At 39.9% G+C, this 17,946-nt stretch overlaps 1 protein-coding gene across 5 annotated transcripts in view; it reads left to right on the top strand.

Annotated features, from left to right (window-relative positions):
• Positions 1 to 17,946, top strand: part of RAPGEF4 (Rap guanine nucleotide exchange factor 4) — a 315,123-nt gene that overhangs the window by 266,511 nt on the left and 30,666 nt on the right. For all 5 annotated transcript variants that reach the window (XM_030916805.1, XM_030916804.1, XM_030916806.1 and 2 more), the window contains 6 exons: positions 10,968 to 11,118; positions 12,826 to 12,914; positions 13,652 to 13,682; positions 13,904 to 13,982; positions 15,134 to 15,280; positions 17,105 to 17,202. In XM_030916805.1, coding sequence (XP_030772665.1) covers positions 10,968 to 11,118; positions 12,826 to 12,914; positions 13,652 to 13,682; positions 13,904 to 13,982; positions 15,134 to 15,280; positions 17,105 to 17,202 — 595 coding nt within the window. The remainder of the gene's footprint in view (positions 1 to 10,967; positions 11,119 to 12,825; positions 12,915 to 13,651; positions 13,683 to 13,903; positions 13,983 to 15,133; positions 15,281 to 17,104; positions 17,203 to 17,946) is intronic.

Here is a 17,946-nt window from a genome sequence, read left to right as displayed (position 1 = left end):
TTTCAAGACAATATATTGCATCATAAACTGCTTAACAGCACACCTGCAAGCAACAGGGATGTATAATGCAAACTTGAACAAGTGGTTTAACCCCTATGTTTTTAACGTGGGACATTAGGGATAGTAAAATACTTAACCATGTTTCATTAGTCAGTTGCTTTAGTGGAGTATTTTTGAAGTGCTTAACATCTGGAACTTTTCATAGCAGCCCTATGAAGAAGTCAGTATTTTTACTGCTATTTTTCTAAATCAATAAACTAGAATAATGAAAAATTATGAATTGCTCAGAGAAAGGTAATTACTAGCACAGAAAAGATTTGAGCCCTGAGCTACTGACACATATTTCTGTTCTTAATCCACATTGTGTGTCTCTTCCAATTTTGCTTTTACCATAGAGAAGGATAGTAGAACTCTGCTGAACATTAATATATCGGGCCTTTTATGTGCTAATGAGAGAGACTCTCTATTCATTGGACACAGTTTGGACATGATTTGACCCGATGAATACAAGTGCTTTATAATGAGTTTGAAAATCATATTTGTTCAATTTCTATACTTTTCATCTCCAGGTTCTTTAATCTTTTTTTAAATCTGCATTTAAAATTGAGTTCAATTTTCCTTTAGTCTTCAAAAGAAAATTAAAACCACCTGTATATAACCCTATAACCTCTCAGGTGTAGTACTGCTAACCATTTTGTGTATATCCTTCTAGTCTTTTTTCTATACATATAGATATATGTTTTTAAATGTAAGAATGGAATCATACTGTAAATAATTTTGCATACCTTTTAGTTAAGCAATATTTTGTGAATATCTTTCTATGCCATTATTTTTCTATGCCATTTTTCTAAATATAAGTAGTTGTCATCCTTAAAAATAAAACATTCTCATTTCAAAAAATTTTAATTACCACAAAAGGAGAAGAGAGCAAAGTTCACCTGGTATCTCACCACCATTAATAAATTTGGTTTTAAAATTTTGGAATTTATGTATACATTTTTATGTACAAAAGATTTTATATAAATTAAATAATGTTACATGTGCTTTTTGGTAATATGCTATTTTTCACTTAGTGGTATATTGTGAATATCTTTCCAAACTAATATATATAGAGATAAAACTATATCATCTTTTTTTCTTCTAGATAATTCCATAAACATTTATTGACCACTGGAAATGTGTCACATAAAAAGTACTGGGCAACAAGGGGGCAAAGATGTGAGAAGAACACATTATCATTTTTAATGACTATAGTATCAATAGATATGTCATCATTATTTTCTCAGCCTCTACCTATTGGATATTTAGATTATTTCCACATTTTTTTTTTTGCTATAACAAACACAATGGAGTGAATTGGCATCCTTCCAGCTAAATCTTTGCCCAAGTATATGAAAATGTACTCACTTTAAATTCCTAAAAATAGGCAAAGAATATGTAGTATGTTAATGCTTCTGACATGTATTCCCAGATTGCTCTCCTGTTGTCTCAATTTTATGCTTTATGATTAAACTCTGCCATATTCTTGTTTGTGCAACTCCAGGCTGGCCTTCAGTTTAGTAAGTGATCACATGAAGTCAATACTATTTTGAATTTTAATAACTCTCTTTGATTCAGAGTATTTTCACATTATTTACTTTATCTTTCCAACACCAGTTCTCCAAATGTAAAGCAAAAAGTCTGGTATATTATTTTTGTTGTTGTTGTTGTTTTGTGTTGTTTTGTTTTGTTTTGTTTTGTTTTTTTGAGACAGAGTCTTGCTCTGTCACCAGGCTGGAGTGTAGTGTCACGATCTCGGCTCACTGCAACCTCTGCCTCCTGGGTTCAAGCGATTCTCCTGCCTCAGCCTCCCAAGTAGCTGGAACTACAGGCACGCGCCACCACACCCAACTAATTTTTTTATTTTTAGTGGAAATAGAGTTTCACCATATTGGCCAGGATGGCCTCGATCTCTTGACCTCGTGATCCGCCTGCCTTGGCCTCCCAACGTGCTGGGATTATAGGCGTGAGCCACCATGCCTGGTATTTATTTCATTTCACATATAGGAGAAATCAAGGTACAGGAAGGTCTAATAACTACCTGAGATCCTGCATATACTGGTAGACATTTGGAGGAAGTCCGTGTAGCACTGATGTAATAGTGGTTTGCAGTGGACATTGTGGTTGATTTGCCAACATACAGGCCTTATTACTTGATCATTCTAGCCACTCGTAGTAATTAGCCTCCCTTGCCAAAGACTGGTTCTCCAGTGCCAGACCCAAGCTAGACTGGGCCAATGGAATTCAAAGAGAGGCTTCCTGGGCTTTTGGTGAAAACCTTTTTAACACTTAGGAGAAAAAAACAGGAAGCCTGTAACCCCAATTGCCAGCAGCAGCTATCTTATAACCATGATGGGAATGAACCCCAAGATAAAGCTGGAATGAGGAGACAGTCAGGAAAAAGGGGGGTCTGTGATAACATCATTAGCATTTGACTGGTCCTGAAGCTTACTCTGCCAATGGATTATCTTTTTATGTCAATGAATATAGGTGTTTGTTGTTTAGGACAGATTCTTACTGCAGCTAAAAGAATCTTAAGGATGAATGGCTGATATTTAAACTTATAGAAATTTTAAAACAGCAATAATTTTGGACAGATTTTTTTGTTAGTATACGAGTTTTCTTTAGCTTGGTATTCATCACAAATTTTGTGCTTTTGGCATGGAAATAATGAGTTTAGTTTCTTGAATTAAGAAGAAAAAAGACCGGGCATGGTGGCTCAAGCCTATAATCCCAGCACTTTGGGAGGCTGAGACGGGCGGATCACGAGGTCTGGAGATCGAGACCATCCTGGCTAACACGGTGAAACCCCATCTCTACTAAAAAATACAAAAAACTAGCTGGGCGAGGTGGTGGGCGCCTGTAGTCCCAGCTACTCGGGAGGCTGAGGCAGGAGAATGGCGTGAACCTGGGAGGCGGAGCTTGCAGTGAGCTGAAATCCGGCCACTGCACTCCAGCCTGGGTGACAGAGCGAGACTCCGTCTCAAAAAAAAAAAAAAAAAAAAAAAAAAAAAAAAAAAAGAAGAAAAAAAAATAGAACATGGATTTGCCACTAAGTTTTAACTAGATCCACCTTTTCTGTGTTTCATCCCTGTACAAAAGCAAACACAACAGCTTCCCTCACTGAAAAATTAGGGTCCCTGTCATAAAAATTTTTGTGAAATTGATCTGGAGATGTTCTCTTTGTCAGTTGACTTGGGTTTTATAAGTGGAACGTTTATCAAAATCTGCTTTTCTTTTTGATGAAAGATTCACATAATAGCAGCAGGTTCATATTCTTTCAATGAAGCCAAGTTTTTAGGAACATTTTTTAGATTTCCTAGAAAAACTTTCAGCTTAAATTTTGTTGTAACCAGATTTTGTCATCATTGTCCCCATTTGATTCTGAAAAGTGTTTGATCCATATGTCGCCATCAGAGCAAGTTGCTTCTGCAGATACGCAATTTGAGAGTTTGTTTCCAATAAAGAAGACTTTGTTTGATGATGTTATGAACATGATATGCTCCTTGGGAAAAAAAAATGACTGTCTTATCAGATATGCTAAAAAATATTTCGTATACATGTTCTCGGCCTCCTATCAACACTATGTACTCTTTTAATCTTGTTTTTTACAATAGGGAAAGTGAGTTCAAGCAGCTAAATAATTTGCCCCAAGCTACATAGTTAGTAAATGTTAGAACAAGATATGAACCCAAGCAGTGTATTGCATCAGGGCACGTCCTAACTGCTGTGCTATGAGTACAAGCCCTTGGCTTGAGACTTAAAAGGAGATAGCCAAGAATTAGAGACTTGTAAAAACACGGAGAATTCTGAAAATGAGTGGGAAAAATATTCTGAGCAAGAAAATGGAAGATAATTAAAGAAATTGATGGTACAGAAGGCGCTCCTGTGAGCTCAAAGTTAATAGGTACACACAAACAAAGGAGCAGCTTGTGCAGACAGGAGTAACATCACAGACTGAAACCCAGAAATGCCAGGTCTTATGAAAAATTCCACGACTGTCCATTGAAAATATTTTAAATGACTTCCAGAGGAGAATCAGTAATAACACTGGTGGCTAAGATTTACTGAATACTTAATATGTTTCAGATACATGTTTTACCTGTATTATCTCGTTTCATCCTTAACAGCAATCTTCTGAAGTTTACTGATGAGGAAACCAAGGCTCTAAATTGTCAATTAACTTACCAAAGGTCGTACGGTTTTTATATAGGTGGGGAAGCCAGGATGGGACCTAAGCAGTATAATTTCAGAACTTGCATTTTATGAACACGCCATATGAAGGAAGAAATAGACCCAGTGGTCAGGATGTCGGGCTGCTCCACAAAGACAAGAAGCCCAGATTATAGTAAAAAAAAGCAAAAGCTCTGAAGTAAAAAGACCTGTTTTTAAGACCTGTGTCCTATAAGTTATATTATTCAGCAATTATGCATAACCTCTCCAAGTCCCTTCTGTAAAATAGCGGTAATTATATGATATGGTCCAGCTCTATGTCCCCACCCAAACCTCATCTCGAATTGTAATCTGAATTTTAATCCCCATGTGTTGGGGGCAGAACCCTGTGGGAGGTGATTAGATCAGGGGGGTTGTTCCCCCCCATGCCGTTCTCATGATAGTGAGTGAGTTCTCATGAGATCTGATGGAAGGGGCATTTCCCACCTTCATTTGGCACTTCTCCTTCTTGGCACCATGTGAAGGACATGATGCTTCCCCTTCCACCATGATTGTAAGTTTCCTGAGGCCTCCCCAGCCCTGCGGAACTCTTTCCTTTATAAATTATCCAGTGTCTTGAGCAGTTCTTTATAGCAGCGTGAGAATGGACTGATACATTATACTTGCCCTACCCACTTCACCCGGTTGTTGTGAAAATCAAATGAGGTTATGTGTGTGAACATACATTATAAACCTTAAAACCCCATATAAATGTTGCTATTATTATACCATCAGGAGAGAAATATGATATATTATAAAGAAGATACAAAAGCTTTGTCTTGTCAGTGGGCAGATGACCCCCAAAGTTTGTTTTCAGCTGCAAGCAGAGATCTTGTATGCAAAGCAGGGTTTTAAAAAACAACAACATTGAAGAGCATCAGTTTGAATGTTGTTAAGTGTTTTATAAATAGCTGCATAATTAGCATGTACTTACTGCAAAAAGTATACATAATATTTTATTCCCTGTTGTAGGCTGTAATGAATCTGCTGCCTCTACATCCTGGGAGGTTTTCACTTACTTTCCCCATGATAATTTTAATACATGGAACCATTATTAGCTGAATTAAGAATAAGTAAATGAGCAGTTAAAAAAAAAGTACAGAAAAATTACAGGTGCCTGTGGTGAGTAAGATAATAACTAGGTAAAAATATATGAAATAATTACAGTGTTTGAACGGCAGAGCCGGCATGAGGAAAATGACTCAATGGAATATTAAGCCTGCTGTTGGCAGGGTAGAAAAACTGTAGCCTACACTGTGGCCTTCACCTCTTCTGATTCTCAGCCCTAAAACCTCACTGCAAACAGATTCAATTTGCTCTCAGTCACATGTACACAATGCTGAAGGAGGTAGTTCAGTTCAGTGAAGATTTAGTCACTCTGAAAGTTTGTCATCCTGTAGATTAAATACCCAATAGCTGAAAGATTCTATTTAAAAGATGTACCAGATGTTTTGCAATTAAATTCTTTATGAACTTATTTAGAATGTACCTCTGATCTGTATTTGACATCTTGACAAAATGGGATTCCGGGTAACTTAGATAAAGGCTCTTAAATAGCTGTGATATTTTTAAAGGTTTTTTTTTTTGTTTTTAGAAAAGTGCATTAGTTATAGCATTCCAAACTGTGCAATTAAATTGTTTGTAATCAGTTGATCAAAAAACATTGAAGGTTTTTGTGTGCCCAGTCCTTAGCTAGAAAATGCAGAAATTAATAGTGAGTTTACGACTTCGTTCCTTCTGTTAAGGATTCTGATTTAATGCTTCCAGATGGTGAGAAATACTTTATTACAGGTTAAGTATTCCTTATCTGAAAATTCAAAATCCAAAATGCTCCAAAATTCGAAATTTTTTGAGCTCTCATACCAGTAGGTTTAATGCAAACATTCCAAAATCCAAAAAAAAAAATCTGAAATCCAAAAACACTTCTGGGCCCAAGTCTTTGGGAAAAGACATACTCAACTGTGTAAGCGAATCTTGAAGTTGGAATTTGAATGACCAGATTTAACAATGTCTGCTCAGTCGCAGTGAGCCACTGCTTTCCTAATTGACTGGTATTAAACTATAGCAGAGGGGATCTCGTTCAGGTATTAACAATTTCCGTGCCTCTCTATCAGATTATGAAGGCTGCAATAGTTAACTCTTGATTTTCTGCATGTGCTTTGTTATGAAGATTTGGAGGATCAATTTCTACATCTCAGGTGGATTTTCCTATTTCCCAACAAACTTTGAAGTCATGTGACTCTGCTATATAATCTATGTTTGTGTAAAGAAAGTAATGTTAATATCAGACAAAACACAACAACATAGACAGGTAAAAAGAGTACTGGGGAAGAAAATCAGAAAACTGAGTTCTAGTTCCAAGAATTCCTTTGATAAATTTGGAAAAATCACCTAAACTCATTCTGCCTCGGTTTGCTTACCTCTAAGGTGATAGAGTTGGAGGAAATGTAATCAAAGGGCTCTTAAAACAGAGATGCTGTGATTCCATGACTTATCTGAAATCAACTGAAATGTGTCAGTGATAAGTTTGGCCACTCAAACTATATGGCCTTTTCATAATGGTGTTTAAAATACTAGTTCAGTAAGTAATTTTATATTGCCTTACAGACTTTACAAAAACTAGAACTTTATGAGATATAGGAACCATGTTGTCTTTCTGCATCTCTTTCCCCATGAGTTCAGGCAGCCATATTTCTTCTTTCCTGGACCCAACTGCCATGATATCATGAGTCATGGCCTTATTCAATAAAAGCACTTCTTGATCATGCATTATTCCAGTTTTAGCCAGAGAAGGCTTCTTCAACCTTCCTGATGTGTCTGAATTATGAACATGCTATATTTGAAATGTTACTCTTTTTAGATTGTACTTTTGACATCATATTGAGACAAGGGAACTAGTAGGATATTCTTTATTCTTTGGCTGCTACCTGAAGGGAATATAGTTTTTCCCCCTTCCTACCTTTTTTGTAGGAGTTAAATAAAATCTAAAAATTACAAACTTTCTAAAAGCCTGGGGAGATTGTTATGGGAATGAATAGAAACCTCAGCGTCTGATCTGTAACCATTTCAGGTATAATCAATTGTATACAAAGTTCTCTTTGTGTTTCTTAAGAACCTGATTTAACAGACATTTCAGAAAGGGAACCCTATGTGTCACCTCTGGAGGAGCAGAATCCTTGAGCAATGCCTGGATTCAACTATAAAAGTAGTATCACCCCCACCCTCACTTTAGTAAATAAACATCCATAAGGGGACAAATGAGACTTTGTGAAATAAGTCAGTGCTTCCTTTTATTTTCCCAGAGGTAAAAATACTGAACTTTCATGAGAAAAGGGAGAAAGCCTTTCTCAGTCCCTCCGGATTTGGTTAATTCTGTCTCCCTAGAGACTGTGGGGTTCTTCATCAAAGACAAGGGGTGCTCAGCCCTGGTTACTAAACATGCAGAATCAGCTGCGGGAACCTTGAAACTTCAGTGCGCACACACTCACACAAAAGGAATTTCTTTCCCATTAAGATGTTTGCTTTCTGGATGCATTTATTCTTAATAATTTCATGAACCCGAGCACTAAGGTCTAGTTGCTATAGCCGCTGGTTAGGATAGTGGGGGTGGGAATAGTGGAAAGAGCCCCATCTGAATTTGCAAGCCCTGCCATTTATTCACTCAACAACCTTGGCCAGATCTCTTCTCTCTGAGTCTCCATTTCCTCACTGGTAAATATTTCTTCCTCAGGTTTGTAGAAAGCATCATTTGATAGCATAAGAATATCGAGCTTATTTTATGAATTATAAAGTTCTATACACATGTTATCATAACAAGTAGGAAAGACTCCTTCCTCTCTCTCTCTCTTATCTCTCTCTCTCTCTCTCCCCACACCTCCTTTCTCTCTTACACATGTGAATACCTCCTTTTCAACATGTCCAATGTAATAGTTCAGATGAATAGGACTGTGCCCATTGTATCACCAGAACCTAGCATGGTGCTTTACTCAAAGTAGTCTGTTAATTAATAATTGGTGAATCAATTGGATCAATTTGAATAATTTCTTTGCCTAAGTACTTGTTAAGCACTTTGATGTATTTTCTCTGAAAAGCATATTCATTCATTTGAAAATATATTTACCTCTTAAAAACCACATTAACGCCTTAATTGTCCTATGTTGGGGTTATATTTCTAAATTTAGGCTAAGCGTTCACCACTCTATTACTACCAGCTCAATCAAAGCTTCCCTTTCCTCTCTATGCTGTTTCCATCTTTGAGTGATTTAAAATGTACTCATGTTGCATGTGTAGTGAAATAAGATCGTAGTTTATAGAGTAACTTAGGGCACAGTGTGACATTCTTTTAAATTGGCATGATCTGAGAGAGAATTAAATTTGCTCATTTTTCACAGCACAAGGCCATCAGAAAGGTCGTCTTTCACAGGCACTATCACTTAGACCTAGAAGAGGGGCTAGAGGGAGGAAGCTTAGCCTCAGGTGCCCGGTGAGGAATATACATGGTCCATAGTGGCATCAGGATATTTGGGACAGCAGTCTAGGGAGCGAGCCCAGCCTACTGGGAGCTTTGACACATACTGTACTTAGAATTCAGAATCTCCACCGACTCTTACATTTATAGGGGTTGGCCTTCCTCAGTCCACACCCCTGCTCCGCACCTCGGCCATTCTTACTGTCTCCGTTTGGCTCCTATGCCATGGAAATGAAAAAGATAGCACCTGCCAAAGCCTGATGTCATCCAAGTTTCTATACAAACACAAGTTACCATAAAACTAAACCAAAGACAGCACAATGGCAAGGCAGCATTGTGTTTCCATTATGTTAGTTTGTGGTACCTACCTGATTCTGCTTTGGTCCACCTTGCCTTAGCGTTATTAAATGTGGTAGCTGAAAGGGAATTTGGAAATGATTTCTTCTCACCTCCTCATTTCATGGGTGAGTAAATGGAAGTATGCAGCGGCTAAGTGACTTACACAAGATCGCATAGGTAAGTGCTGGCAGCTAGAGGACTTGAACCCATATCCTCCCACTCTTGGGTGAACCAGTACATATTTTTCAATCAGTCAAGACTTTCTTATTTGGTACCTACCATGTGTCTGACTATGCTCCTACATGCCATTAAAAAATGGTCATAAAATATAATGTCCAGCATTGCAACTCTTTGGAAAGAAAAACTTAGTTATAAATGCATGCAAGCAAGAGACCGAAGAGTTAATCAGAAAAGAAATAATTTTCACATAAAGTGATCTTTCTTCCTTTCTTTATTGTAAGCTGAGAGAGAATTGTAGCAATACAGGTTGAGCAATTTTCTTTTTTATGAATCTTGTGCTCAATTTATGAAAGCCATTTTGCAACCCATTTACATGCAGTAAACCTTTGCTTTAACGTTCTGTCATTTACCTTGATCATGATTATTTATAGTCCTTTTAGAAAAGGCCCTTTACTGGTTTAGCTCTCAAGCACAGCACTGCCATAAGCCGGTTTTCTACAATGTCTTTCAAGGCAGGGCAGGAAGCTAAGACAGGGCCAGTCTTGTAGCTCGCTGTGAGGAATGGGGGTGTTGGGTAATGGGAAGAACACTAGACATCAGGAGTCTTACATTCGAAACCTCTGCACTCTCACTATGTAATCCTGGCCATTTATGCTTCTTTAGTTTCAGTTTGTTAACTTGTAGAAACGGAGTGACACTTTCCTCACAAGGCTATAAGAGTTGAACTGAAGTACTTTGTGTGCAAGTTATATTGTAAATTGTGAAGAGTAAGTTATTTTATGAACTAATTATCTATAATATGAACTATAAATCATTGAAAAAGGAATGGTATGTCTAACCTAAAATATTTCTTGATTACCTCTGATGTTGTCCTTGTGTAGTACATACAAGAATGGACCAGGGACCTTTACTCTTGGCACATAGGAGACCCTCAATCAGTACTTGTTGCATTAATGAATAAATAAAGTTTCTGGGTGAAAGTCAGTATGCTAGGAATGGTGTAGACTACAGGACAAATGACCATCAACCCAAGCCTCAAGGTGCTTGCAATTAAGATGGTAGCCGTAAATGTGCAAAGAGCCAATAAGGTAAGTTGTGGTTCTACACAAGAGAGGAAGGTACGGTATAAAAAGTGTGTCTGAGGCCCTCACCAGAGAATTGGTACAGTGGGAGCCTTTCCTCTTCCTACCTCTGGTTGGGTTTATCTACCTCCAGCCTCGCTTGCCCACCCATGCACTCTTTGTATCAGCCATGATCCCAGCAGGACTAGATGCCCACTTGGAAGGGTTTCACTGAAATGCTTATAACAAAGGGGATTACAGAGATTCGGGCAGAATTTTGGAAACCAACAACAGGTGGGAACGCACCCAGAGAGAAGCAACGGCAGGAAACATTACCATCCAGAGCGGCAAAGGGCAAGGCAGATCCTGGCAGAGAATGACAGCTAGAGCTAGACACAAGAATCCTTGTCCACACCAAATCCAGGAGGAATCTGTGAAAGTCTAATCCCTTGGGCAACTATCAGGCCAGAGTCAGCAGGAATTAACAAGGAATTGCATGCATTTGGCATAGACACTTTCTGTGGGGTTTTTCATGAGGGCCTAGGGGAGGAATTCTGTCTGTCTAAAAGCCTGGCTTTCTGAAGCTGCGATCTGTCACTCTTTACCTTTGAAAGTAGCACGTGAAATGAGTGTGAAATGGCTCAATTTCTTCCTTGACTCCTCGGCACTTACCACGCACAGCCTTCACAAGGTACAGAACAGGAGAAAATGGATTATGCCCTCAACAATAAGAGGAGAGTCATCCGCCTGGTTCTACAGTGGGCTGCCATGTATGGAGACCTCCTACAAGAGGATGACGTGTCTATGGCCTTTCTGGAGGTAGGCAGGGGTCATCCCTTCCAAGAATACACCATTGTCCTACAATACAGGGACCTACCTGTGGGCTCAGCAGCTCCCCTGGAGAGACTGTCATTGCAAATGCAAGACTTTGTGAACACATTCATTCATCAGAAAGGAACTACACTCTGACTCCATAATGGGTAGCATTTTCATGTATTTTCATCTAGTCTCTTTTTCTTCATATGTTTTATCTTGTAGTCACGTAGCACCCATCATTCTGCAGGCTGCCTTTTCCATTTAATTTGATATAAGGATTTTTCTGTCAGTACAGTCCTTATAATACAAATTTCTTTACATCTCCTGAAGTAATCAAAAAAATTTCTAATGACCATTGAGTAGCCGTGTCACAAATATATTTATGTGTTCCCTTATTGTTGAGTGTTCACATCATTTCCAGTTTTCACCTTCCTAGAATAGTAGTATGGTAAAAAGTCTTGTGCAAGTGAGTGTGTCCTTGATTACCTCCCTAGAAGTGGGATTACTAGATCAAATGGTAGATATTTTTGAGTGGAGTGGAGCAGATAATTTATTTAGGAATTGCCAGAACCGGAAATGGTAGGCTGTGAAAGCGGTTCATGAACACTGCTGTAAGCTGCACTTCCCCATTCCTTCCCGTAACTCTAGCCCCAAATTACAGCACTGATCCTGACATTTAAGCCCAGTTGGTCACTCTCCCCTCCAAAATTTGGATGAAGACCTTACTTCTGTGCAGGCAAAAGGCAATGTTACTTCCGTTTCAAACTTTTTCAGTCTGTGTGTTCTAAAATTATAAATTATCCAAAAGAAACATACACCCTCTCTCCTTTCTATTCAGTATCATTTCACAGCAAGAGGGGTGAGGCAGGGAGGGAAAATGGACCGTGAGCATCCCTCCAAGCTGAGGAATGAAGTATTTTGAAAATGTGAGGAATGGCGGTAGCTTGGGGTCATACATTGACTCATGGCCTCTACTCATTGAGTACAGGACCATTTTGCAGATGAACTAAAGTGATGGTGAAGCTGGCACTGCCATGGTTCTCACCTTCTGCTGCAGAGCAGAGCAGACACACCTGTAGCTGCAGGGTCAGGACAGTTCCCAGAAGGGCAGCAGAGAGTCCTGAGTTGGTGGCACAAACTCAGCATAAATTCGCTACTGTGCTGAAGACCATGCTGCATCTTACCACCAACTATGACCCCGAATGGGTGGCACCTAGTAAATAAACAATACATGCCAAAATAATGTGAAAATGAACACTGAAGTTCCCCTGAAAAAAAAAAGAAGTAAAAAAAGTGCTCTTTTGTGGACTCCAAAATGACCCATTTCAAAACACTGGCTTTCATATAAATACCATATAAACAATTCACCTGCAATTTATTTTGAATTGAATTTTTATTGTTGTAAAATAGATATATAAATTTTCCCATGGTAACCATTTTTAAGGGTATAGTTCAGTGGCGTTCATTTCATTTCTGATGTCCGTGCAGTCATTGATTGCCACTATCGATTTCCAAGACTTTTTCTCATGGCCAATTTTGAACTTAGACATAGTGTAACATTTTCTTCTTTGTTCTTCCTCCAGTCCATGAAGCCATGGTCTGGAGATGCTGGTGAAGCAGATAACATAGGGATACACCTTTATTGCTCTTGACAGAATCATGTGCCTTTTGCAGTTCTTGTTAAAAGCCTGTGACTTTTGCCAATTACAGGAGTTTTATGTATCTGTATCAGATGATGCCCGGATGATTGCTGCCCTCAAGGAGCAACTGCCGGAGTTGGAGAAGATTGTCAAGCAAATGTAAGGAGGGGCTTGGCTTTGGGGGTGTGCTTTCATCAAGTAAGTCCCAAAAAGTCCTTTGCCCACAGGAAAGGTTAAAACTGGTCTTTCCATAGCCATGCCCTGCTTGATTTGATTTAAGCAGACTGGACCAAGGGCATAGGCGGTGCAGTAAGGCCAGAGGAACAGAAGAACTGAGATTCTGTTCATTCTGTGCTAGAAGGCTGCCAAAAGAAAGCCTGGGAAAGAAAAGATCCTCCTGTGTGGAGTCCAACTCAATAAATGTGGGTCCCTTAGGTTCAAGGCGGTGAATCTGGCAGTAACATGGCCAGCGGCATTTAAAGAAAGTTTGAGGGCAATTATTTGTATGGAAAATTCACTGTTTGCTGCCAAGGCGGTTGATAGTGAATATTTGTGTCCTCTCAATGAGCCACAAGGTCTTCACATGCTATTACTTGAGCTATAGATTAAATGCAGTATCAGAGAGTGAGTGTGCTGCTAGATAAGACTTTGAAAGCTAGAAATCCTGGCTTTGAACATCGGTTCTGCCAGGAATCTGCCTCTGACAAGAGCTGATATCTTTGCTGTCTACCCTTCTGCTTTGATTTATTACTATTAAAATGAGGAAGTTCATATTGCCTCCTGAAAGGATTCTGTGATTGTGATTTCATTTTCTAACATAAGATTAGTTATATGCAAATAAGGCAATTTAATAGTAGCAATGATATTAAATAATGTGCTTTCTCTACTTCTCGTAGCTCAGAAGATGCAAAGGCACCACAAAAGAAGGTAAATGGCATGAACTTGAACTCTTTGTCTGTGTCCTGTAGAATTACAATTCCCCAGAAATATTATATTGCAGTATACGTAAAAGTGATTTCTTTTTTGTAGACACGAAATATATTGTCTTAATTTCTTGACTCTGCTTGCTTCTCAGATGTGTCTCCTCTGAGTTGCTAGTGTGCATTGGTCACTCTCCCTTATGGCACTTGCTGTGATTGTTTTTACAGCACAAGGTTCTTTTGCAACAGTTCAATACAGGTGATGAGAGAGCCCAGAAGCGCCAGCCTATCCGTGGCTCTGATGAAGGTGAGAACCTTCTTTCAACTAACTCATAGTTGTATAGATTATTTCGAGTCAGGATAATGGTAAGCATCACCTTGGACCCACAGAATAGCTTCTTCTGGAGGTGCCCTGTTGCCCTCCAGATGGTTTGCTTGGAGGTGCCTTTTGGTGGCCTGATTATTGATGTCCTTAAACTCTTGTGCCTGGAGCCGAGGTGCCTGTCTACCCTTCCCTGATTCGGCCTCTCCCTGCTTAACCCCTTTCCTTGGAGGAAATGAAGATGATCTCAGGGTCTGGTTGTCAGGATTGCCCACCCCTGGGAAAAGCTGGTGGGAAGGTAGCTGGCGCCTAGTGGGTGCCTAGGAGACAGTGGATCACCAGCATCCTGCCCAGGGACAATGCTCTGGCCCTGAGCACAGCCCTGAGCAGGGAGGCTTTACATCAGGAAGATCAAGATGCTGGCTTTTGTTTGGTTGTTTAAGATTCTCCAAAGAAACACAACCAAAAATAGTTACAATAATAATGATAAAAATTTAATTTAAAGCTATAAATGAATCTTGTCATTTAGGACTGCCTCTAAACCCAGGAATTACAATACAATAATGAGAATTGCTCCCAGGATTTTTGTGTTCAGAGCTGAGCCTCTGGGTGCCATATCCAGATCTGCTGATCTAAGTCTGCTGAGCTAAATAGCATCCGAGCTTACGTGGCCTGGCCCCAAAGCACACAAGCCACTGAAGCAAGTGAGCAGGAGTGCCAGCACGTGCTGATGGCCCAGGCCGAAGCCCTCCTGTGTGCAGAGGTGTGAATGGTGGCTTCCCACCGCCACACAGGGTAGCAGTGATCTGTAAATTGCCTACAGTGTAATACTTCAGACCCTGAACGTCAGCCTGAAGACACTCTCCATTTTTTCCCATGACCTATTTGTGGGGTTTCACCAATATCTCTTGTTCTTTTATTTGGACTTGGCAACCATATGTGCACCTATTCTTAGACCAATGCTAAGGTAAGCAGTTTAGAAGGGGCAGGCATGGGGTAAATGAGTGTGAATAAATACAGTAATAAAAATGGCAAAATGATGCAAATTGGAGAGGATGCCTAAACATTTTTCATAACTACAGTTTTATTGAAAACTCTTAAGACTGATTTACTACCTTGTTATTGCCTTTGCATAGTTCTGTTTAAGGTCTATTGCATGGACCACACCTACACAACCATTCGGGTGCCAGTGGCCGCCTCGGTGAAGGAAGTCATCAGTGCCATTGCCGACAAGCTGGGCTCTGGGGAGGGCCTGATCATAGTCAAGATGAGTTCCGGAGGAGGTATCAGCCTTAATTCGCATTTTGGGCTCTGCAAAACGGGACTTTCCATCCAAGCAGAAACTATGTAAGGAGTTAGCGTGGTCATGTGAGGCTCACCCGGAGGATGAACTGGTGCTGATGTATGCTTCCACTAATAACAGAAACAGTATGGGTAGAGGCGGGCTGGGTTTCTAATGTGCCCTATCTTGTAGGTACCCACTCTAAACCAGAAAGGTGACTGGAACTGAGAACTCTCGTGTAGATGCTGGCCTGGAGTTCTTTCAGTTTAAACTCTATTCAAAAAAGTTTTAGGCCTTGGAGTCCTGAGAAATATGGACCCCAAGAGGAAATCTAGCTAGACAAGCTCAAGGCCATGGGTTTCTACAAGTCCAAAGTTGGAAGTGGTCAGAAGCTAGTTCTTTGAAGCTGATGATGGTTTTTCTCCTTACTCAGTAGAGAGGCTAGGAGCCTGGCTCAAATGAAATGAGGAATATTTTTCCCCCATGGGAGTACAGTTCCTTTCACTGTCCTTGATTACATGGTGCGTTTCTGAAATGTCATTTATTCATTCATCGCATATGTACTGGCCACAGTGTGGCTCTGAAGGAAAGAATGAGTTAGACACAGCTCACGTCCCCAAGTTGTTCCCAGGCCAGGGAGGAGGTAGACGGTGAGCTAAAACAATTACAGTTCATGCTGGCAAGTGTTTTAGGAATGACCACATATTGTAGTGAGAGACTAGAGGAAGCAGCAGTGAGGTGCATTTCTCCAGTCATGATTTGACAGCCATTTGGGGGAATCCTTCAGGAACGGGTGAGCCATTTCTGTCATGTTTTAAGGTGAATGATTCCATTGATGGAGGATTTTTAAATGCATGTTGGATTTTAAGATCTCCCTTCCATTTCTGCTCCAGTTGCACAAGGCCCAGGACATCTGCCCTCACTGACCCCTTGTCACCTTCCCATAGATATCCCTGGTCCCACCCTCACTTTCTTTAGGTCTTTACCCAAATGTCAGTGTCTCACTGAAGCTCCCTCCTTCGTTTGCTTCATTCCCTTTCTAAACTGTTAACTTCCTCCCCTTACACATACTTCCTAGCCCCCATTCCTGCGAGACTTATTTCTCCTTGTCTTCTCACTTTCTAATCTATTTCTTTTCTTTATTGTTGGCGTGTCCCACTATGATGTAACGCTTTTTGGAGTGGGGTTTTTTTTTCTCTATTATTCCCTTCTGTCTCCCCAGTGCCTGGAGCAGTTTCTGGCATGCAGTAAATACAAAATAAATATTTATTAAATGAACTAATTTTTAAAATTTTTTTATTTTTTGACATGTTCTCATCTAAAGAACTAATTTTTTTAACGTGGGAGGAGGCTTAATCTAGTTAATGCTATCGCCCTCCAAATTAGGGAATACGTGAAAAAACAATAGTAAATTTTGCATCTAAAATCATGTGAGGTCTCAGAAACCTCCGAAGTTTTTAAAAAGTGATCTTTCTGTGTCCAAAGTCCTGGGTGTGATTACCATCTGGAAACATAACTTGTGAGATAAATAGCAAGTGCAGGTTTTACATACTCAGTAATTATGGTTGCAGCACAAAACTGGGTGAATTCACCCTCTGGCATCTCTATTCCTGTTTTGTGGCCATCTCTGATGGCATCCTGAGTGGCGCAGGGCTGCATGAATGCTGTCTGTTTTATTCTGTGGATCCCTTCAGTACTCTATTTTATGCAGTCGCTCTGCGTGTCCCAGTAATTCACCAAGCTGGCAATTTGTTGGTGTGATTAGGGCAGTGCAGCAAATCTCAGATGTATTTAATAGGCAATCTCATGCTTTTTATGTTCACAGAAAAGGTGGTGCTCAAACCTAATGATGTTTCAGTATTTACGACGCTCACCATTAATGGACGCCTGTTTGCTTGCCCGCGAGAGCAATTCGATTCACTGGTAGGTGTGGATGGCCTGCTCAGAGCAGCATTGCAATCAGAAAAACTTGTCTGGAGCCTAATTTTGCAGTCACACTGAACCCAGTGGCTAAAAAATCTTGAATGGTACTTAGCTTTTTCTTTTTCTGTGGTCTATTAGGTAGGCCTCAGGTGTTCATCTGAGATGCTCGGGGCTTTTGATTTTCTTTTGTGGAAATTAGCCAAGTAGCACCACTATTAGGGCATAACTCAGCTTTCAGAACTGTTTGTTGTAATTTGCCTCATTGGTATGTCCCCAGTTTAAATACTAATGTTAAGAATCTGAATACTTACACCAGGATGGAAATAATTTTTCTAAAGCAAGATATCACTATTTATCAGGCTCCTTTGCATTATGGCAAAGCTACCATCTGGTGTAAGAGAAATGCTGTTCCCCGAAAGCACTTTGTCTACCTTGTGCAGAAAATGCCAGAGGCCAGACCCTTCCCTAAGTCTCCAGAAACACTTGTTACCCAGCATACAGACAGCTCTTCCTGTGAAGAAAGGACTAATAGGCCCATACTAATAACGGAGTAGCCTGCTCTCTTTTAAGCAGGTGGTATTGTCTATTTCTATTTCTCCTACCAAAATTTGGTATGGAGGTGAGTAGCTAGTAACATATCTTAGAAAGCCTGGAGGGCCAATTCAGAGGGTAGAGAAACTGGTTTCTTCGGTCTTTGGATACACGGGGTTTCTCCTTTAAGAAAGGCACAAGACAAGAGCTAGA

Source organism: Rhinopithecus roxellana, chromosome 14 (assembly GCF_007565055.1).
Source record: "Rhinopithecus roxellana isolate Shanxi Qingling chromosome 14, ASM756505v1, whole genome shotgun sequence".
NCBI lineage: Eukaryota > Metazoa > Chordata > Mammalia > Primates > Cercopithecidae > Rhinopithecus > Rhinopithecus roxellana.
The sequence above is the reverse complement of the archived record's forward strand: the minus strand, read 5'-3'. Positions and strand labels throughout refer to the sequence as shown.